Below are 22,620 nucleotides of genomic sequence, written 5' to 3' on the forward strand. Positions count from 1 at the left end.
ATAAAATATCACCACACATCTTAGACCCAGACAAATGCAAAACAATAAACAGAAATGAGCTGAATGAATGCCATTCAATAGGAATTTATTTAGAAAATAGTAAGAAGTAGGCTACCACTCGTGTCTCTGAATGTAGTGGCAAATACACCAGGAATTGAAGGAGGTAATAGTAATCACTCATTTCTTAATTTCTCACAAAAGTCTGCATTTTTAAACTATTGCCTACTGAAATATCTGTTGATGTTATCTGTTGTGGCATGAATGAAATGAGGCTTCTGTATTTGAACCCTTGGTCTCAGCTGGTGGCACTATTTGGGAAGGTTATGGGATGTTTAGGAGGCCGAGTCTTGCTGGAGGAAGTACATCACTGTGGGGTAGGGCTTTGAGAGTGTATAGCCTCATTCCACTTCCAGGTCACCTCTACCTTTGTAATCCTGGGATTCTAGTGAGGTGAGAAAATGCTTTGGTAATTCAGTTTTTCACAAGAAGACTTTATGACTATTCATGTGTCAAATGATTGTTGGTTTATTTGCTCACCATAAAGTGAGAATGCAATCTAGAAAGTGCCTATTAATTAGAATTTAAATGATTTTTTAAAATCTCATAGTAGCTTAGTTAGAGAACATTAATCTAGCAGGTGAATTTTGAAATCCAATGTATTAGTTTCAAGTTTTTATGTGAAGATGAAAACAACTACTATTTACCTTACAAAGTTGTCCAGGTCCATTATCCCATGAGTGCCTAAATCTTCCAGTTGCACATGAAAGTTCTCAGTCAGCTCCCCAATAAACTGATGTATGCTGAAAGTACCCATCTTCCCCTTCATCAAGACATACAGTCTTTCATGCAGTGTTAAAAAGACATTCTTTGGAATCTGTGCTAAAGACAGAGGGAATGATTTTCAAAACAACAATGAAAAGCAGCCATCTCTTGCAGCATATAATCTATATGCCTCTGCTATAAATTGGCCAGTGAAGACTATTGGCCAAGACCTCACGGCATCCAGAATCAGTAGGTCTGTTTGGCAAGATGACTTATAAAGGAATGAGAGGGCATCCAGATCTATGGTCAAGGCATATTGAAAATGCATAGTATCCTGAAATTCTCAGCATTCTGAAAGCTATTATTTACACATTGAACACTCACTACTCTCCCACCCAAATCCCCATTTCTATACACACACCAATATCCCTCAAATTTCTTTAGCAGAATAACTCTGATCCCACTATAGAATATTTCTTTGTTTGTTTGTTTGTTTTTTTGTTTTTCAAGACAGGGTTTCTCTGTAGCTTTGGAGGCTGTCCTGGAACTTGCTTTGTAGACCAGGCTGGCCTCGAACCCACAAAGATCCACCTGCCTCTGCCTCCCGAGTGCTGGGATTACAGCGTGCACCACCACCGCCCAGCTAGAATACTTCTTTGTAGAAGTATTCCTCTTCCTTCTAAATACCAGCTTCAAATTAGGTCAGGGTAGGGTCAAGAGTTTTGGTTTCTTAGGTTACTTTCTGAAAAAAATTTTAACTGGTGTATCTAGTTTGATTATCCAATAAAAGTATCTTTTGAAAGTCTTTACAGAATCTTTTTAAAAAATAATTTGTATTTTATGATTCTGCTATGTTCAGGTTATATTTTGTATAAATTAATTTAAATTAAACTTGGCTCTCCTAAGCATGGTAGTAGACTGTCTGACGGGGATAAGAGGCTGGCTAAAGAGTAAATGTCAACAGATGTCATCTGATCCATAGAAATGAACATGAAAGGGCCCTGGGGAGCCTCAGGTGAGCATTCCAATAATACCCTGTGCCTCTAGCAGACAAGTTGGTTCTTTTACTGAAGAAATATGTTAGCACATAGAAGAAGAGCCTTCAAAATATTTATATTCATCGATCAGAAACTCCATAGCTTATGTATCAACAAACACTAGAGAGCAGTTAATTTAGCTAATATACTGGCCTTTCAATAGAAAAGTAGTTAAACTTTTAACCACTGAGGTTTTCAAAGATTTTTGTCTTAATACTAAGAAATGCATGACAAAGTACATTAAAGGACTCTGAGGAGGAAAGGAAGGGGGTGGGGAGGGAACCAGGGGGTAGAAGAAGGATGCTTTAGGCAAGAAGAAGCCAGGGCAGGCATTCTGGGGAAGATGCACGGTCTGGGCTCAGGACCTAGGGAGAAAGTGAGACACAACCACTCGAGAAGCACATTCTACAGTAATAACAACTGAGCTAAGACAGATGGAGACTGTAAGGAAGGAGAAATCAGCCCAGCTAGTCTTACTGCCCCTATGGGCACTCTCAGGAGAGGCCATATTAATGGCTTGCTTCTTAAGCAGGGCACTACTCTGGGCAAGCAGAGTATAATCAAGCCAAGAGCTATAGCCAGCAGAACATTGTATTCACAGTAGAAGGCTGTAGTTCATAATACCTAGGTTCTATAACATACTAGAGATTCCATATAATCCCTAAAATGCACCAGTGACAGTAGCCTATCTCACTCACATGTCTAAGTGAAACCTAAATGTATTAGACTGCCAATAATTTCCTTTTCAATGACCCAGTCTATTACATATACTTTTTAAAATCTTCCTTCTAATCCTACTTTAATAACAAACTAATTGCCCTCCACTATTCTTGATAGAGGACTGAGGATGTAATTTTACTCAAAATAACTCTTGGGTTTCACTGTTATACTTCAAAGGAACTATCTAAAAATAGTGGTTACCAGTGTGATAGACAGGATTTTGCACAGCTAGTTCAAAATCTATGTGCTTAGATTTTAGAAACACATCAATTCCTTCTTCTTCAGTAACAAAGGTCATTCGGTTCCCCATGGCAAAGATGGTAAATACTGGTCCATACTAGAATAAAACACAAAACACAGATATATTAGTAAGCATTTCTGAATCGTGGATTATGTATAACATAGTTTTCCTCCTGAATACCAATGCTGAGATTAGAGCAATGGTTCAGTGATTCAGAGTGTATACTGTCCTTGAAGAGGACCTGAGTTCAGCTTTAAGCACCCAGACTGGGCAGTTCAACAGCTATCCATATATAACTCCAGAAGATCTGATCCCCTCTTCTGGCCTCCACAGGTACCTACACACATGTGTGCACCTGTATGCATATGTGTGGACACACACACACACACACACACACACACACACACACACACACACACACACACGAATAAAATAAAAGAAGAATAGCAATGATGAAGTAATAGCCCAGACTTGAAAATATGGTTAAATCTAGTAGTTGCTAGAAATTCTGTGGGTCACATTTAAATTATATGAATCCTAATTCATTTCGTCCTAAAATGTATATAATAAGACGCATATTCTATCTTCCTTTCTTGGTTATTAGAAAATAACAATTAGAATATATGTATCACCATAGTGATCTTAAAACCTTTTATTCAAGATATCAAGAAACTTATAAGCAACATACAGCTCGCTGTAGTGGATAGCCATCTCAGCATTGGCCTGGAAGTTCCAACCCCCATTGAGGCTTCGGTAATGGTCACGCCCACAAGGCAGGGTGGAGGAGGAAGCAGAAGACCGAGGATTGAGAGGAGAGTTTCTCTCTTGGTTCTGGGACCCTAGACGCTGGAGGTAGACCGAGCAGAGTTCTCCAGAGAACACTGTCAGACTGTGCTATACTTTTCCCAGACCCTGCAACCTACCCCTTCATTTGTAAGTTACCCCACAAAATAAACCTCCCTTTTAACTACGTGGAGTGGCCTTAATAATTTCACCAATAGCTCGCTATTGCTCAAGAGAAGTATACAAAGCTAAAGGGAACAGAAGACCTTAGGGGCCTGTTTATGTTTAGACATCCTGGCGCTACATGGATACCAGGCCTCAACCAAAGATGGCTAATGATAGCTACAAGGTGGCTATGACTCAGCAAAAACTGATTGACACTGGAGGTTCAGAAACTCCCAAAGTCAGCAATAAAATAGTCTGTTATTTAACCACTTCTGGCAAATTGTCACCTTTGTATGAGTCTGTAAAAATATGGCCTTTGCCAGACCCTGTGTAGGTCTGTGTACCTACTTGCAACCTGTGTGCTGGTATGTGTGTGTGCCTGCCTGCATAAGCCATCACACATTTACATGCACTAGCATTTGCCTGGGTGTCTGGCCTGTTTGCTGGTGCATAATGCATGTCTTGTCTGTCTAGGACTCCAAGCATTCGCCTCATCCTCCTGCTTTCTGTGACCTTCCTCTTTTTTCTGGCATCAGAGCTCAGACTTCACAAACTATACATTCTTCCTGATACAGTAGTAATTTTTTCCCTTCTCTCTCACATAATTTCTAGCATGAGGTTTGCCTTCCGGGAGTCTGCCCTGATTAGCTTTAACTGTTAACTTGACTGAGCCTACAGTAAAATGAATAGGGAGTCTCAATGGAGGGATTGCTTAGACCATAATGGCCTGTGCCATGTTGGGAGGAGAGGGCTGACTAATTTTTCAATCATGTAGGAAGGCCCAGACCATTATGGGTGGCACCATTCCCTGGCCAGGTAGTCCTAAGCTGTATAAGATGAACATGAGTGTGCAAGCAGTGTTCCTCCATAGTTTCTACCTGTGAGTTCCTGCCATGACCTCAATTAATGGTGAACTCTCATTTGGAAGTGTAAGCCAAAAAAGCCCACTCCTCCTCTAAACTGCTGCTGGCTGGTTTTATCACAGCAACAGAATGGAAGCTAGAACAGAGTTTATGACCTGACTGAACGAATAGATGCCATTTCCAGAGCATTCTAATTATGCTCTAGTACCCATTATGAATGATGGAAATAAACTGTAAGCCATGAAAATGAGCCACACATTTGCATGCCATTTTGAGTCTCAAAAGTATCTCAAGACATCATTTACACTCATTTCAACTTCAATGCTACTCATTCTCACACTTCATGAGACTGGCATGTAGCACACTCTTGATAAGACTATTAGGTGCTACTAGGCAAACTGAAGGCTCTAGAATCACTGACCACCAAAAACAAACAAGTAACAACAACAAAGCCAACTGAAGTACCATTTCTCACACCCATGACCCAGACATCATCACTGCCTCCCAATATTATAATTGTTCGCTAATCAATACTTCAAAGAGAGCGGGTCATTCTCATTGTTAAGGCTGAGTTTATATGTTCGTTCTTAGCTTTCTACTGGGAAAGTGGCCTTCCTAGTAGGTTAGTTAGGGACTTATAACATGGTTAGTTAGCGGCTTCCGGTGGAGAACACGTTCAAACACACGGAGCCACTGAGGTTACTGCCACCCCAGGCTGGCACTGTTGAAAGAAGCTCATTGTAGCATTCTGCGTAGTGAAAATCACTCAGTGTGGGGACTCACAGTGGGTTTGGGTTTTATTTGTTTCCCCCTTTATTCTCCTATTCTTAATTTAATGTCAGACTGCATACAAACGCTTGGGAGTGACTTTTCCCATTATCCCCATTCTCCAGAGAGATATCTAGATTCTGGGTGTTGTGGAGGCTTCATGTCTATATGTTTTTTGAGCAGAATTCCACACATTCCACAGGACAGTTGCTGAAGGACATTCGGGGTGCTATTTCAAGGGTATTATAAAAAGGGATTATAGATAAAGCAATGGCCGGGTTACAGTGTAAGCCTGAGTTTCCATTTCTGCGGGAGAAATATCTAAAAATATAAGTGCTGAGTTACACGATTAGCTGCATGTTCTGTTGTTAAACTGCTGATGTATTTTCCACAGTAGTTGGACCATTAGGTGTCTTCAGGCTGATTTTATCTTCACCAGTGGCTGTTACTGTCATTAACCTTGTGTGTTTGCCATCTGGAAACCCTCATCATGGACATGATGCTCGCATCCATTTTCTAACTAGATAGTACTTTGCATTTGACTGTCCATGGTTCTTTATACACACCCACACACTGGTCCTTGTGGGGGATGGGCCTTGTACATACTTTATCCTGTTCTGAAGCTTTCCTCTTTGTCCTCCTTGGGGGTTCTGTCACAGAGAAAAGGTCCCCAATTTTCATAAAGTAGTTTACCTTCTTTTCCTTTTACAAACTTCACTTTGGGTGCCAATCAAAAAAAAAAAAAAAAAAAAAGGTGTTTTCTAAACCCACAAGGGTGATATTCTCTTCTTTTTTAACTGGTGACAGGTGAGAAAGGAACTAGTGTTACAGAGCTTGGGAACGAGAGTTGAGAATTCAGTGGACTAGAGACACATAGATGTATCTACACGTTGTGCGTGTGTGTTTGTAGAGGTGTGTGCTGTAGAAGTCAGAGGTCAACACTGATGTTTCCCACCGTTGCTCTCATCTGATTTCTTGAGCCAGGGTCTCTCCCTGACCCTGGAACTCAGGGACTGGCTAGGGTGGCTGGCCAGCAGGCCCCAGGGACCCCTTTCCTCCACCCGGGGTCACAGGTGTGTGCCAGGTTCTCATGCTTGCCCTCTGGCACTTTACTACCTGAGCCATCTCCTAAGCCTGTGAAGAAGCAGATCATGTCCTCTTCCAAAATTTCATTCAAATGTGAAGACCGATGGTATCACAAGCATGCAAAGATGCTGCAGGAAGTTTAGTGCTTCCGCAAGGGAGCTTTGCTTGACTGCTCTGAGGAAGCAACTACTATGGAAGTAGCCTGAGAAAGCTGAGTGGGAGCAAGGCATACTGGGCACACCTGAATCCCAGTCCTCGCAAGGCTGAGTACTCAGGCAGCAGGAGTTAAGTTCAAGGCTGGCCTAGGCTACTTAGTGAACAGGAAGAACTTGTATAACACAAAGAAGCAAAAGCCATTGGTTCCGTTTGGTTTTCCTTTTGTGTGTGTTGGTTAAGGAGTGGGTTAAGAAGAGGGTGAACATTCCTGCTTTGGAACTTTTGGCTTGCATGGTTTAAATTTCTCTAATGCACTTTTCCCATCCTGACCATATGATAAGAATAATTCTTAAAATCAGCTTCCAGGATTCAAACATCCAACAACGGAGCCATAGTCTTTGAATATGAGAGAAAGAACACACACACACACACACACACACACACACACACACACACACACCACCCTCCGTGTTGGGTTATATAATAGTTGGCTCTACAGAGCCCTCACACATACTTGATCTGAGACAACTTTGTTAAACATTCCATAAAAATTACTAAATTCATATGACCATGGAAGGCTGTGGGAAACAAAGGAATATTATTTTAGGAAAGATTTTTTTTCATCTTTTATGCATTTGACTAGTTTCACATAATTATGGCACCCAGTATGGCCCAGAATTTAATATGTTAAGCAAATCTATATGCTAAAACAAAAGTTAAAGGTATATACTACACCGGGCACATGCCTTTAATCCCAGCACTTGGGAGGCAGAGGCAGGCAGATCTCTGTGAGTTCGAGGCCAGCCTGGTCTACAGAGCAAGATCCAGGACAGGCACCAAAACTACACAGAGAAACCCTGTCTTTAAAAAAAAAAAGTGTATACTACATCTTTTTCAAAGCAGTGCAAAAACACAATACAATCATGAAAATTTAATTGTGCATTTCCCCCCAGGCAAATCTATTGGGGTTTATTTTGGAGTTTATTCCGAGAAATGGTCAAATACAACTGCATACACACAAATAAGAATGTCCATTGAGGGCTGGAGGGACGGCTCACCATTGAAGGCTAGGCTCACAACCAAAAACATTCGAGTTCTACTGAGGTATTGGTTGAAACAATGAAAAGCAGGTGGCAACAACCTTTACAACCCCACTACTGGGATTTAAGTAAAATATCCTACCCTTATTTGATGAAACACAGCCATTCAAGGCTGGAGATGGCTCAGTGGACAGAGTGCTTGCTGTGCATGAGGACCAGAGTTTGAATTCCCAGAACCCACATAAAAGCCAGTCATAGACGCTCACATCCCTACCTCCCCAGCACTGGGGAACAGAGACAGGCAGAGACAGGCAGAGACAGAGACGTGCAGAGGCTTGCTAGCCAGTCAGTCTAGCTGAAAGGATGAGCTCCAGATTCGGTGAGAGACCCTGTCCTAACAAAATGTAGTGGAGACGTGCATTAGGAAGACGCCCCTCCCTGGTCAGTCTTTGATCTCTATATGCTCCTTCATGCATGGCCTAAAGCACCTGCACGTGAGTGGACACACACATTATGCAATGCACACACACACACACACACACACACACACACACACACACACACAGACTGAGAGAAATACTTAATGATAAGGAAGTATTATTCCTATATTGGGTTTACATAAGTATGGGCATGCATGTATCACACCTGTGTGAGGTCTGAGAACAACCGGAGGGAGTTGCTTCTCTCCTTCCACCATATGGGTTCTGGAGATCTGTCTCAAGATGTCAGACTTGGTAGCAGGCACCTTTACCCACTGAGCCATCTTGCTGGCTTTCCACTCTATTTTCTGAGACAAGGTCTCTCATTGAACCTGGAGATTGGTGGTTGGCCTAGACTGGCTGATTTGTGAGCTCCAAAGATTCTCCTGTCTCTGCCTCTCCCACAATGGAATCTGAGCACATTTGGCCACATTGGCTCTTTTTAAAAAATTATTATTATAAAGATCCATTTTATCTGTATGTGTATGTGTGTTTCTATATATGGGTATGTGCACGTGTACCGACACCTTTGGAGGGCAGAGGCTTCAGAGCTCTGAAGCTGGAGTTGTCAGTGATTGTGATCCAACCCACCGTGGGTGCTGGGAAAAGAACTTGCGTCCTCTGCAAAAGCAGTATGTGCTCTTAACAGCTAAGCCATCTCTCTCCACTTGTTTGCTCCCCCACACACACTTTAAATGTAGGCAGTGGGGATTGAATTCAGGCTCTCATACTTGTGTAGAAAGCACTTCATCCACTGAGCCACCTTACCAACCAAATATAGTAAGATCTTGGAGGCTAAAATACGAATGAAAATTAAAGACTAATAAAAGTGTCTTCTTTAAAGTGGGCAACATTCAAGAGCTGCTTTAAGGGCAAAAACTTTTATAGACACATCCAGGGGTCATAGAGGAAAGAAAGGAAAATAGCAAGCCTGGAATCTGTAAAGATAACTTAGCAAAACAAGTTTTTACAAAGTCATAGTGTTATCTCTATTTGTGACACAGATTTATTACTCATTTTCACAAACTGAAGTCATGGAAACTAATCTCCCCCAAGTACTACACGCTTATAGCACACACTTTGAATTAATGCGAGGAAGTCATTAACACTTAAAAGACATCTCTACTTCCAACAAGCTGCGTTGTCTTTCATTTAATTTCTTGATACCTTGCTTAGGACACAGCTGAAGATCATGAGGAGAGAAACAACAGATGTGATTAACTGCCGGAAGTATGCTTATGTCCAATGTTCTAACACTGCGCTTAATAAAAACATACTTTGAAAATAAAATACTGCCTCCCTCCAACCGCCGACCCCCGACCCCCAGCACAGCGACATACCTTGATTCTTGCTTTCTCTATAAATTCAAGAGGGGCTTTCCCAAGCTCAAATCCCACTCCGAACCAGGGAATCCAGCCCTGGATGCACGGGGGTCTGCGCAAATTCTTCCATCGAAAGAATAAGAAAAGAACACAGCTTCCCAGGACGGCGATGACTAATGGTGAGAATAACTCCATGATGCCCATCTTGCAGAATCACAGACGTTTAAAAACGTCCTTCTCCCTTTCTTCCTCCTCCCCTGCCGAGTGAGAAAAACGCACTGGGTCTTCCAAACTTTGAGCTGAAACTTTGGCAACTAATTCTCTTGCGTAACCGTAGCTCCTTTGCCCCGCCCCGATTTTTGTGTAATTTTTGCATTGTGGCTCCCTTCCACCTTCGCATTGTTTTCAAATTCTGGCCAGTAGGCAAAAAAAGAAAAAAACGAAAAAAACAAAACAACAACAACAACAAAACCCCACAAGGAGTTGAACTACACAGGCCTGGGTTGGGAAGGGTGGGAAGGAACACGCGCTGTAGCGGGCAATTTGCAGAGGGCGCCTAGCTGCCAGCCAATCAGAGAGGGCGCGGAGCCCCCCCAAGAACTACATTTCCCAGAAGCCTCTTGGGTTCCGCTTTGTTTTTCAGTACCTGAGGCCCCTGGACCGATCCAGCTCCTAAGCTGGTGGAGGTTTTGCAGTGCCTTATTGGTGCACATGGTCCCTCCCCGAGTGCTCTTGGGCTGAAAAGGGGCGGCGCCGGCAGGGTGGCAGGTGCACAGGCGACTCGGGGTGCCCAGTGGTCCTGATCTGCTGCTGAATGTCTGTCCCCGAGGAGGAGGAGACTCTGCTGCCGCTCACGCAGAGATGGCCCCGGACGAGCAAGTTCCTACTGTCCGGCTGCGCTGCAACCGTGGCCGAGCTAGGTACCAGCCGCCCCTGCCTCGGCCTCCCCAGCGAGTGGCCTCATCGCTCTGGGGGAGGGATGGGCGGGCAGCCCTGCTCCAGGCTGGAGCTTCTTCAGAGGTTGCGCCCTCGCAAGGATGTGGTCAGGTGCCGAGTAGGCCAGCTTCAGGAGGAGCATGGATTGGAGGTGTCCAGGGTCCTTGTCTTCCCATTCCCAGGGATGTTGTCTTATGCCTGAGTGAGTACTCTTGGGCTCTTCATGAGCCCTTATACCTCTCAAGGAAACATTTCCCCTTTCGTGAGGATGACCTTTTTGGAATCATAGTCCATTTGTTCACATATTTTTCATTCTCCCTGAGATCGTCTTTTTCATGGTTTATGCAGCCTCAGAACCTTTGAGTTTGTGGGGCAGGGTGTGCCACCTTGGGGACTTCAATTATTAACCATTCCTCCTGAACATCTGCCTGAAGTCAGATGGCCACATCACTTCTTGAGCCTATATCTTGTCTACCTGACAGGAGGGACCCTGAGAAGTAATTTTTATAAAAATGGTAAATGCTAGGCAGGGTGGCTATTAATGGGGGCATTGTTGCAGTCGATAGATACAGTAATGAGTCCTGGCTCTACAGTTTCAAAGACCCCTGTGTGGCCATCTTCCAGAGCAGTGGGGGCACATGCAGAGAAAGGCATTTGCAACTGCTGCCAGTTGCAAAGAAGCTATTTTTGTGTGTCACAAGAACATTCTAGAAAACAGATTCATGTCTAAGTGAGTCAAAAAGAAACAACAACAAATGAACAGACCACCTAGAGTGGATTATGGTACCCTGGCATGAGCAGATGGCAATTTGTTGGTGGGGAGGGGTACCAATTCCACATTACCCTTGCATTTTCTTGTCCATTAAAAAAAAGAAAAAAGGGGGTGTCTCTAGCGCATTAGTCATTTGAAAATGTTACTCAGTCTTGTTCTAGCGGAGGTTTATTTATCTTTATACCTAGTATAGCCAGCACACTATCTGTTGTTTGCCTTTAGACTCTTTCCTTCAGGCTCTTTGGCCCGTCTATTTGTCTCTCTCCTCTCAAAGCTAGTGGAACATTTTTTATCATCCACTTTCTGAAATAAAATTCACCAGCTTTTAAAAACATCTAAAATCGGGTTGCTGAGTGATTAGCTACATTAACAGTTGAATTCTTCTCTGAAGCTCATTGGCTTGTACAGGGACTCTCCTGTGACATGTGCTGGAGAGAATTATCTGAAGACTAGGGGTCAGAGGCTATGGAAACAAAGTTGGGGTGAAGAGGAGTACACACCAGTTCAGCATGAGAGCCTGAACTGTGAAATAACCAAAATCAAAACGAAATCAAAACTCTTAGGTAGAGGCTCCTACCTCTTCCTTTTTTACTTTTTATTTATTTTTTTTTATTTTAGCTTCATGTGTTGATAGAACACTTTTAAAAGTATGGAAGCCGGGCGGTGGTGGCGCACTCCTGTAATCCCAGCACTTGGGAGGCAGAGGCAGGCAGATCTTTGTGAGTTCGAGGCCAGCTTGGTCTACAGAGTGAGTTCCAGGAAAGGTGCAAAGCTACACAGAGAAATCCTGTCTCGAAAAAACAAAAACAAAAACAAAACAACAACAACAAAAAGTATGGATATGCAAGATCCATCTGTTTAGGGAAATTATTGGCTAGATGCTAACTTTTTCAAAACCTAGTGGGAATATGTAACACCCTTTCTCTCTCTCTCTCTCTCTCTCTCTCTCTCTCTCTCTCTCTCTCTCTCTCTCTCTCACACACACACACACACACACACACACACATCTTAGAAAAAGTATTCATGGATTCATGGATTCTGGACCAGGTAGTGGTCACTGAAAAATCTTAAGTACCATCAGCGATGTTCATGACCTCTTCTCAATACCCTCCTTAGAATTATTCAGGACATTGTATGTGATGTTATAAGTCTGATCTTCCTGATGTGGGTTGGGTAGCTAAAATATGCTTTCAGATAAAAAAAAAAAAAAGCCTGTTTCTAATTCAACATGTAAACAAGTTTTTCAATGAATAAAGTTGGGACTTACAAAGAACTCATGAATGGACCATGTGTAAAACTTATCAGTCCAGAAAAATATAACTAAATATTTACCTCAATTTGAAGAGTGTTGAGCATTGCCACCCCTGTATATGAAGACATTCTGACTTCACATTGCATCTTCTGCCTCTCAAACATCAGTTCTGTGATCTGTTCTCAAGGAAAACACCCATGAAATTGTAGAATTTAGTTTCAAGTGTATTCTAAATTTGTATCAGGTCTCAAATGATCGTGGCTGTGGTTCAAGGAGACACAACAGAGTATGGCTACTATAAGCTGTTTCTTGTTGGGAAAATTAAGGCAGGCTTGATAGTGAACGGTTTTGTTGAAAAGAGATAAAGGGCTGTCCTACTTTTGTAGGATTATTTCGGTTTTCCTTTTTTTAAAAAAAAAATCTGGGGATGCTCTAGAACACTGAGTCTTAGATTTGAGAAGGCATGAGACTCTACTTTCTAAATCATCCATCTACTAATTCAGAATGTGTGGGAGTGGGATAGGAGGTGTGTGTCTTTCACAGATTCCCTGGCTGATTCTACTATATTCTCATACTTCAGAATCTCCAAGCCATGGGAGAACATTAATCCTATGATTTTAGAGGTTTCGTTTGTTTGTCTGAATGTTTTGGGTTTTCCTCCCTTCGTTTGCTTTTTTCCTATTTCATTAGCAACCTTTCCCCTCGATCTCACAAAAACCCGACTCCAGATGCAAGGAGAAGCTGCCCTTGCTAGGTTGGGAAATGGTGCAACAGGATCTGCCCCTTATAGGGGCATGGTGCGCACGGCCCTAGGAATTGTCCAGGAGGAAGGCTTTCTAAAGTTGTGGCAAGGAGTGACGCCCGCCATTTACAGACACGTAGGTATTTATCTTGATTCTAACTGGTAAGTTTGTTATGAGTTCTGTATTCTTTGCTTTTCTCTTCAGCTGTATCCAAAATCCAGTGAGGATATTGTTTTGTTTTGTTTTGTTTTCCCACTGATACAATAATTCAGTAGAAGAAAATATCTCCAGTTGTTGTTAAGGAGTTAGTGCCCTGAGTTTTGAGAATGGCATATGGAAGTAAGTTGTATAGGAGATCTTTGGGTCAGGCTGGCTAGCTAGGCTAGCTGGAAGTAGTGAGCAGTAAATAAAGTGGAAGGTCTAGAGGAAGACATCTGATGTCAGCTTCAGACCTCTCTGTGTGCACACATATGAGCGTACCCACACATGTGAGCATATCTACACACCAACCACCCACACACACATATACATGGAAAATAAACCCTAAACGACCACCATATCTATAAATCACTTTAGGATAATTAAACAAGTGTTATCACTTAAAAAAATCTTGATATAAAGGGAGTTATAATTGTTTCTACTTGGCTATCTGTTTGAATATTTTTCCCTGTAAGTTCTTTAATGGTATAAGACAGAGAAACATGAATAATTTACATCATTTTCCCTTACTTCAGAAAACTTAAGTACAGTAAAAACTGAAGTAGGTTTTTAAATTCAAAGTTCTAAATGAACTTTCATGTTCTTTGACAATTGAAATGTATTACTCTTTGCCCTGTACAACAGAAACCAACTAGGCTGATCTGACAGAGCAAGGAGCCTGGCCACATCTAGTTGTGGGACTAGGGTAGATGGAGCACAGGTGAACTTGCCTTTGCCTCTGTCCCCAGGCTACTTCTGTGGGTTATTTGTGGAAAATGTCTCAGAGAAGACCTTTCTAACCCTGCTTCCAAGGCACCAGTCACAGGAAAGGATGTCACTGACCTTTCAGCTTGTAGCCAGAAGACCATGAAGTTGGCCCCAAAGAGACATTGACATAGTGTGGCCTTTTGCGCCTCTACCTTCCTGCTGTTTCCTTGGCCCAGAAAGCATCAGTTTTAATTATTGTTGTTAATAGTCTATTCTTCACATGAATAGGTTAGCATAGGATTTTTTTTTTACAAAAGTCAGAATTTTGCACAGAAACTTACACTATTTTATAATTTGTACTTATTTTTTATTAAATACCAAGTCAAACTTCCTAAACTATCAGGAAAATCTCTTGTATGGGCATGGTATACTGATTTTAAGGATGCCATTTTCCACCTTTTAGACTATTTCTCTTTTGGACCCCATTATTGGTCCATGCTTTGCCTTTTTCATTGTGTTAGCCACTACATTGTTCTTCACTTAAGATCTTTCTCCTGAGCCTAAAACCTGAAAGGGAAGACTGGTAATGAATCCTCCAGGGCGGTTACATGTGTTTATTCAAAGAGAATATCCTTTGTACACCAAGCTCCCTACTTGTGTGTTTGAGTTAAAATCAACACACAGAGCTACTTTGTAGGGTTTCTTTTCATTTTGTTTTGCTTCCCCTTTCTGTGGTGGTGCTCAAGATGGTCAAAATTAGAACAAGAAGGCAGATGTAGCTCTTCTTTCTTAGCCTTCCTTCAAGTTCTAGAACTCAGAAACCCTTAAAACCTTGAGCTTAAAGGAAGTTGTGTGTCAGTCAATAAATGGACTCAAGTTTGGTGAATTAATGTCTGTAAATAAATAAATAAATAAATAAATAAATAAATAAATAAATAACCAACACCAAGAACCCACCTGGAGAAGCCCTGAGGGAAAAATAAGAAGGAATTAATCGCTAATGAACTTGATAGCTGCTGTGTTAGAACATGCAATGTTGTCCCAGGATGCTGAGAGGAAGGTCAAAGAGCAACTTTCTGAAAAACAGAGTGAGCCAAGTCCTAGAAGACGGAGAAGGATAGCCAGGTAGAGAAGGGAGACTTTACTCTAGAGATCAGAGAAGGAGTCAGAATTCCTCCTCTGGAAGACTAAAGAGGCCAGGTCACAAGTTCCTCTCATTCATTAGATCCGAGACTGAATTTGTGTCTCCATCGTCTGTTTTATGCAGTGTATTCAGGAGGTCGGATGGTCACCTATGAACATCTCCGGGAGGTTGTGTTTGGCAAAAGTGAGGATAAGCATTATCCCCTCTGGTAAGTCTAGTTTTGAAAACAATATGTTGTGACCCCAAAACTTGAATGCTTTTTGGTTATATTTACCAAATGTAAAATTATACATTTGTATAATTTTGTACTAAAATTGTACATTTATACATTTGTACTAAAATTGCTTTTAGTAACAGACTTAATAAATAATAGAAATCCAAATATGTGAGACTTCCGTACATATTGTATACAGAAATACATATGTGAATTATTCATATTTATCTAATATTTTAATCATAGTGAATGCAAAGGTTGGAATGAGGGTACATGTCCATTACTCCCACCCTTGGGAGATGGAGGCAGGAAGATAGAAAGGTGGAGGCCAACCTCTGTTACATCCAACCCTGTCTCAAAAACAAATAATAATAATAATAATAATAATAATAATAATAATAATGATAATAAAGAATCCTATTGGAGCATCGTCTACTGGGCCATCCTTTTTCATTAGTTAGCTTTTATTGTTGTGATAAAACACCATAACTAGAAGTAACTTGGGGAGGAAAGGGTTTATTTCACTTACCATTCCAGGGAACAGTTCATCACAGAGGGTGGTCAGAACAGGACCTCAAAGCAGGACCATGGAGGCAGGAACTGAAGCAGAGACTGCAGAGGAATGCTGCTTACTGGCTCGCTCCCCATGGCATGCTCAGCAGACTTCCTTATATAACTCAGAACCAACTGCCCAGGGTGGCACTGCCCACAGTGGGATGGGCCCTCCCAGAACACCAGCTATTAATCAAGAAAATGCCCCCACAGACTTGCCTTATGAGCCATTGAGAATCCCTCTTCTCAAATAACTATAGCTTGTGCCAAGTTGATAAAGACTAGCCAGCACATGACTTTTATTATAGCTAGTCTGTTTTAATGAATCTAAACTAACACATTAAATCATTGCATTATCATGTATTTTTGGAATTATAATCATAAGACACCAGTCTCACTTTCAGAAATGCTTTGGTTAAATTCAAGGCACATCTGATAAAGTCCTTTAAACCCTTTACATCTTGATGCATTTGCCCATGTGCCTTTTATTTAGATACCATTAATCCCAAAATTAATTTTCTGAATGAAAAAATATGCTCTCAGAAAATGTCACCCAAGAATAAACAAACTAACATCTCTCTCTAGAGGTGGGCTAACCTGTGATTAATGCATGTTTTGTTTCTGTTTTTTTCAGGGTCTGGCTTTTGTATTATTAGAAGTTTTTGTGTGGTCCAGTTTTTAAAGCCTGTGTCCAGGAAGTAAACCATGATTCCCATTTTTTGTATCAATTCTACTGAGTACAGGCTAACAGCAAGGTCTACTGCCTTCTACACCGGATGGCTTGCTCTTGTTTTCAGACAGTGGGCTAACATAGCCCTTGCCCCTTAGGAATTATGTGAAAGTCCTTAAAGCAGAAATACCTGGGACTAGATTTCAGTCATATCAAGGACAGCAGGCTTCCTGCAGGAACTTGTTTTGTCTTGCTTGGACCCTTTTCATACCGGAAGGAAGACGCTGTAATGAAGATACACCATTTGTCAGCTCTGCCAAAGTGTGTTTAGCAAATGGCTTTACATTCAAAGCTTCTCATTCCCTGAAGTTTAGGTTGTCGCTTAATTTTTTCTATTATCCTTTCTCTTTTTTTTCATTTTTATATGTTTTTTCTTTCTTTTGTTTTTAGGTTGTAAATGTAGACGTTTGGAAAAGAGCATTAACAGTTGTGGGACTTGAACCCATACACTAGTGTACTCCATTCCCAAGATGTAAGAGCGATGAATGCATTTCATGTACTTTAAACCAAATCCTCATTGTCCTGGGTGCTTTTGAGTCACTCACTTCCTGGACACTGTGCTCTTTGACCTTTTGAGCATCTCTTTGGCTCTCTTTTATCTTTCCTTCTGCAAGCTATGACTGAGGGCGGAACCACAGTCATTGGTGTTTCATGGGAAGAGCCCCATGCTGAGAGGATACGTGTTTATCCCTGAATGTTGAGGAGTTTTGCTCTCTTTTCTCTGTATACCTGGTGTGTTTGGGCATCCCTGTAGCCTTGACTACACTTCCAGGCTGAGATCCAAATCAATGTGGATAGAGTTGAAGCTCAACTTCCAGGCTGTCTCTGTGACTCAAGTTTAATACTACATTCTTTCATTTTGTTAATGCCAAAGACTCATTTCCACCATGTCATTGCTTATTAAGAACCATAGTAGCAGCCAATGAGATGGCTTGGTAGACCAAGACACTTGCTGCCAAGCCTGATAACCTGAGTTAATCTTGGGGACCTAAATGCTAGAAAGAGAAATTACTCCCACAAGCTGTCTTCTGTTACTCTGTCTCTGTCTCTGTCTCTGTCTCTCCATCTCTCATCTTTTTCTCTCTGTGTCTCTCTGTCTCTGTCTATCTCTGTCTTTCTGACTCTGTCTCTCTGTTTCTCTGTCCCTCTGTCTCTCTGTTTCTGTCTCTTTCTCTCTCTCTCTCTTACACACACACACACACACACACACTCAAAAAGTTTTTTAAGAACCATAGTAGCTTTGTACACTCAGAATTCCTATGGCCGCCGTTCAGCACAGCTGTCTGTATTCTTGCTGTTGGAAAGCTCTGGGCTTTGAAGTCAGAGAGGAGCTTGAATCCCATAACCCCGTCTTTGCCCCCTTGATGAGTAACGTGGATAAACTGCCTCACCTCTCCCGCCTGCAGTCTTCTCCGCTGCAGAAGCGATGCCTGCCTTTGGATGAGATAATGCACAAGTGCTGGTTGCTTTGAAATTTAAAATTTATAGCCAGGCAAGGGAAGGCAGAGGCAGGTGGATCTCTGTGAGTTCGAGGCCAGCCTCATCTACAAAGTAAGTTCCAGGACAGCCAGGAGTGTTACACAGATAAAACTTGTCTCAAAAAAAAAAAAAAAAGTTTTGTTTTTTTTTTTTATTTATAACAGAAATATAAAGAGTAGTTTACAGGGGCTGGAGAGATACTCAGTAGTTAAGAACACTTCTGCTCTTCTAGAGGACCAGAGTTCAATTCTCAACACCCCTATAACCACCTCTAATCCCAACTCCAAGGGATCCGAAGCTGCCTTCTAGTCTCCTCAGGCACCACACACACACACACACACACACACACACACACACACACTCACACACTCACAGAGAGAGAGAGACAGAGACAGAGAGTAAAGAAAAATATTTTTTAAATAGTTCACCATAAATAATACACATGTGCACCATTAAAAAAAGAAAAAAGAAACCTATAGATAGCACTCAGAAAAAAAAATAATAAGAAAAGGGCATTGAGAGACCCGATTCTCAAAAGAAGTATAAATGTTTATTATGTTTAAAAAAAAGTAACATCACTAATAAACGGGGAGATTAATTTAAACTCCCTTTACAGTGTTGTGAAAATGTAAAACAGCAGAGCCTTTTATGATGTGCACTACCTATTAAAGCTTCTGATGTGTGATCTGGGGGTGCAACACTATAGTTGTTGTGGCTGAGTCCTGCTCACTGTTGGCTGAGAGTAGAGGAGTTTGGGTCCACAGGTTTCTTCAGAGAGGAATGCTGTCAAACCCATCGCTTGGAAAACCAGCTCAGTCCCTACCTTTGCCTCTGAGGCTGACTGCCTCCCTGCTGTTTTCTTACCCTGCAGTCAGATGCCAGGGACATGATCAGTTCAGGTATCCGTACCATTGAAGCTATTTTTCTCTCCTTTGGACTCAGGTGGAAGGATTTCAGATTATATTCCCTTTAGCGCCTTTTGAGCCCTGGACCTGCCCACCAGCAAACAGTCAGGCTGTCCCTTCTCTCTCCTTGTGTGTCTGTTCTTTACTATATCTTTAACCTTCTACCCAGGGCCTGTGCAAGTTCAGTGTGGTTCCCTCATTCAATCTGTGACCTGGGTGGTGACTTAAAACAGCCAACCAACTGTCTCCCTTTGCGATTAGGAAATCGGTCATTGGAGGGATGATGGCTGGTGTCATTGGGCAGTTTCTAGCCAACCCCACTGACCTGGTGAAAGTCCAGATGCAAATGGAAGGGAAACGGAGGCTGGAAGGGAAGCCCTTGAGGTGAGTCACTCAAGGCATGGTTACTTTTCCCTCCCCCTTTTCAGTCACCCGAGTCTTGGACATTTGTCTAGTGTGGTCACTTTTGTTATCTAATGTCTACTAAAGGGATTAGCACTGGCTCTTTCCAGTTGCATCTGTGAAGAGACGTGCTATCCCAGGCCTTCCTTGTACACAGTGATGTGTGTGTGCTCTGCATCAGATGGGCTGTGTGTTTATAACTCTTTGCGCCTCCTCCTACTAGAAGGCAGTTAGACTGGTCCCCTGTTCCAAGTTGATGTAAAGAATGTAGACAGCCAGGCACTGTCGTTTTTGGGTAATCTCAGCGCATGGGAGGCTGAGGCAGAATTGCTGAGGACACAGTGAACTCAATGCTAGCCTGGTCTACAGGTGATATTGTGTTTCAAAAGGAGAGAGAGAGAGAGAGAGACAGGGAGAATGAGAATCTGATCATGTTCCCTGGTATGAGCCCTAACACTATCACTGTGAGCTGGCATCCTAAAAATCACTTACTACACAGTCTCTGTCTTTTTGTGTTTTTTGGTTTTTCAAGACAGGGTTTCTCTGTCTAGCCCTGGCTGTTCTGAAACTGGCTTTGTAGACCAGGCTGGCCTTGAACTCACCTCCCTCTGCCTCCCAAACGGCCCTGCCTTGTGTCTTTATTTTTTAAAGGGGATTCCTGATTAACACTATTGTCTCAAAAAAAAAAAAAAATCTTGATTTTCCTCTTGGAAAGAATGCAGAAAGGTCAGTGTTGCTAATTTCTTGTAGCCTGTTTCTCCTGGGGAAGGGGAGCTCTGACAGACAGCAAGACCCTCCTAGGAAAGCGAAAAGTGCTGGAGATCTGAGCCCAGTCTGAGGAGCTCTGCTCTGGGGAACACTGACTGCATCTGAGCTGGACTTGAGTGAGGAGGGCTGGTGTTTCCTGAGTGAGGAGGGCTGGTGTTTCCTGAGTGAGGAGGGCTGGTGTGTCCTTAGTGAGGAGGGCTGGTGTGTCCTTAGTGAGGAGGGCTGGTGTTTCCTTAGTGAGGAGGGCTGGTGTGTCCTGAGTGAGGAGGGCTGGTGTTTCCTGAGTGAGGAGGGCTGGTGTGTCCTTAGTGAGGAGGGCTGGTGTGTCCTGAGTGAGGAGGGCTGGTGTTTCCTGAGTGAGGAGGCTGGTGTGTCCTTAGGAGGAGGGCTGGTGTTTCCTGAGTGAGGAGGGCTGGTGTGTCCTAGTGAGGAGGGTGGTGTTTCCTGAGTGAGGAGGGCTGGTGTGTCCTTAGTGGGGAGGGCTGGTGTGTCCTTAGTGAGGAGGGCTGGTGTGTCTTAGTGAGTGAGGGCTGGTGTTTCCTTAGTGAGGAGGGCTGGTGTGTCCTTAGTGAGGAGGGCTGGTGTTTCCTGAGTGAGGGAGGGCTGGGTGTGTCCTTAAGTGGAGGAGGGGCTGGTGTGTCCTGAGTGAGGAGGGCTGGTGTGTCCTTAGTGAGGAGGGCTGGTGTGTCCTGAGTGAGGAGGGCTGGTGTGTCCTTAGTGAGGAGGGCTGGTGTTTCCTGAGTGAGGAGGGCTGGTGTGTCCTTAGTGAGGAGGGCTGGTGTTTCCTGAGTGAGGAGGGCTGGTGTTTCCTGAGTGAGGAGGGCTGGTGTGTCCTTAGTGAGGAGGGCTGGTGTTTCCTGAGTGAACACTGCCCTCTCTAGCCTGCCCTACTGCAGCCCAGGTGGGTGTGGAGGGCTCCACAGCAGGCCAAAAGACGACACCCTGACTTAGCAAGGGGGTTACATGGTCCCAGGGCCTGTCCTGTTGCTTTTCTAATAGCTTCTAATCTCTGAAAACGTGCTACAGGAACCCAGGAGGATACGTGTGCATCTGGGCTCCAGTTGTCTCTGTTCTTGGATGGGTGGGTGGCTTTCTTTCCTTTGTCTCTAATGTCGGGAATTTTTGGTTGACTATACTTGATATATTGTTAAAGAAACAAGAAAAGAAAGGAAGAGAAAGAAGGAAAAGAAAGAAGGAAGAAAGAAAGGAAGGAAGAGAGAAAGAAAGGAAGGAAGGAAGGAAGGAAGGAAGGAAGGAAGGAAGAAAGAAAGAAAGAAAGAAAGAAAGAAAGAAAGAAAGAAAGAAAGAAAAAAAGGAAAGAAAAAAGAAAAAGGAAGAAGAGAAAAAGACGCACATCAGTCCTGGGAGCATGGGTTCCCACCTGGACAAATCACAGGATCACAGGAATGATGATGCATGTCACATTGTCCCCGGGTGAGGTTCAGAGACTGCACTGCCTACATTAGAGCCACATAGCTAGCAAATGAGAAGCAGGGACTTCCTCTCGAGAGCCACTTGGACTGCACAAGCCTGGGTGTTTCTTCTGTACAGACGCTGGCAGACAGTCTCAAGTTCAGCAGCCGTTTTCACCTGGAGACAAAAGTGAGAGAAGACCGGGGATGGGATAGAATTTCCACGAAGATGACATTCTTTAATTTTTAGAATTAAAAATTCTAGTTTTTGACCTAAAAGTTTTTAAATTTTTTTATTAGTATTATGTCATGTGTATGGGTGTTTTGCCTGCATGTACGTCTGTGTACCACATATGGAGGAAGCCAGAAGAGGGTACTGGATCTCCTGACTCTGGAGTTACAGACCGTTGTGTGAGCTGCCATGTGGATGCTAGAAATTAAACCCAGGTCCTCTGGAAGAGCAGCCGGTGCTCTTAAGCGCTGAACCATCTTTTCTAATCCAAGATGATAAAAGAGTGTGGGAGAGTCAGACTTTGCTGGGTTTGGGTTTCTTTGTTTTGATTTATGATGCTAAGGGCCAAGCCCACGGCCTTGGGCAGATTGGGAAGTGATCTACCACTGAGCTATACCCCCAGACCCAAGTGGGTGGCTTTTTAGCATTTTTTAAATATCTGTATGTATAGATAGATATATTATGAACACACACACACACACACACACACACACACACACACACACACACACAGCCCCTGTATCACCAGTAAAAGGAAGGCTAATGACTATTGCTTCTTCCTGTAATTAATGTAGGAATTGGCGATATAAAAATCCCAAACAGTGGTATCTTGATCATTTTACTAGGCTAAGAAGAGAAAATTATGACAGGTGATAGAATTTGTAATGTTGCCCACTAAAAATGTTTAAATCATGTTGGGTATAGAGAGGTACATGCCTGCACTCCAAGTACACAGGAGGTTGAGGCAAGA

General features: G+C 42.7%; 2 protein-coding genes across 6 annotated transcripts in view; one reads left to right on the forward strand and one right to left on the reverse strand.

Moving 5' to 3' along the window:
• Positions 1 to 9,946, reverse strand: part of LOC118569796 (24-hydroxycholesterol 7-alpha-hydroxylase) — an 84,248-nt gene extending 74,302 nt beyond the window's left edge. For both annotated transcript variants that reach the window (XM_036168040.1, XM_036168042.1), the window contains exons 1-3: positions 9,441 to 9,946; positions 2,721 to 2,856; positions 705 to 879 (exon numbers count right to left, since the gene is read on the reverse strand). In XM_036168040.1, the coding sequence (XP_036023933.1) occupies positions 705 to 879; positions 2,721 to 2,856; positions 9,441 to 9,626 (497 nt within the window). In that variant the 5' untranslated portion in view covers positions 9,627 to 9,946. The remainder of the gene's footprint in view (positions 1 to 704; positions 880 to 2,720; positions 2,857 to 9,440) is intronic.
• A 107-nt stretch (positions 9,947 to 10,053) lies between these two features.
• The window catches only part of Slc25a27 (solute carrier family 25 member 27), a 28,380-nt gene continuing 15,813 nt past the window's right edge, over positions 10,054 to 22,620 (forward strand). For 2 of the 4 annotated variants that reach the window (XM_036167287.1, XM_036167284.1), the window contains exons 1-4: positions 10,054 to 10,342; positions 13,073 to 13,264; positions 15,299 to 15,383; positions 19,317 to 19,439. In XM_036167287.1, the coding sequence (XP_036023180.1) occupies positions 10,237 to 10,342; positions 13,073 to 13,264; positions 15,299 to 15,383; positions 19,317 to 19,439 (506 nt within the window). In that variant the 5' untranslated portion in view covers positions 10,054 to 10,236. The remainder of the gene's footprint in view (positions 10,343 to 13,072; positions 13,265 to 15,298; positions 15,384 to 19,316; positions 19,440 to 22,620) is intronic. The other 2 variants (XM_036167285.1, XM_036167286.1) reach the window with 2 other exon arrangements.

This window comes from Onychomys torridus, chromosome 18 (genome assembly GCF_903995425.1).
Source record: "Onychomys torridus chromosome 18, mOncTor1.1, whole genome shotgun sequence".
Taxonomy (NCBI): Eukaryota; Metazoa; Chordata; class Mammalia; order Rodentia; family Cricetidae; genus Onychomys; species Onychomys torridus.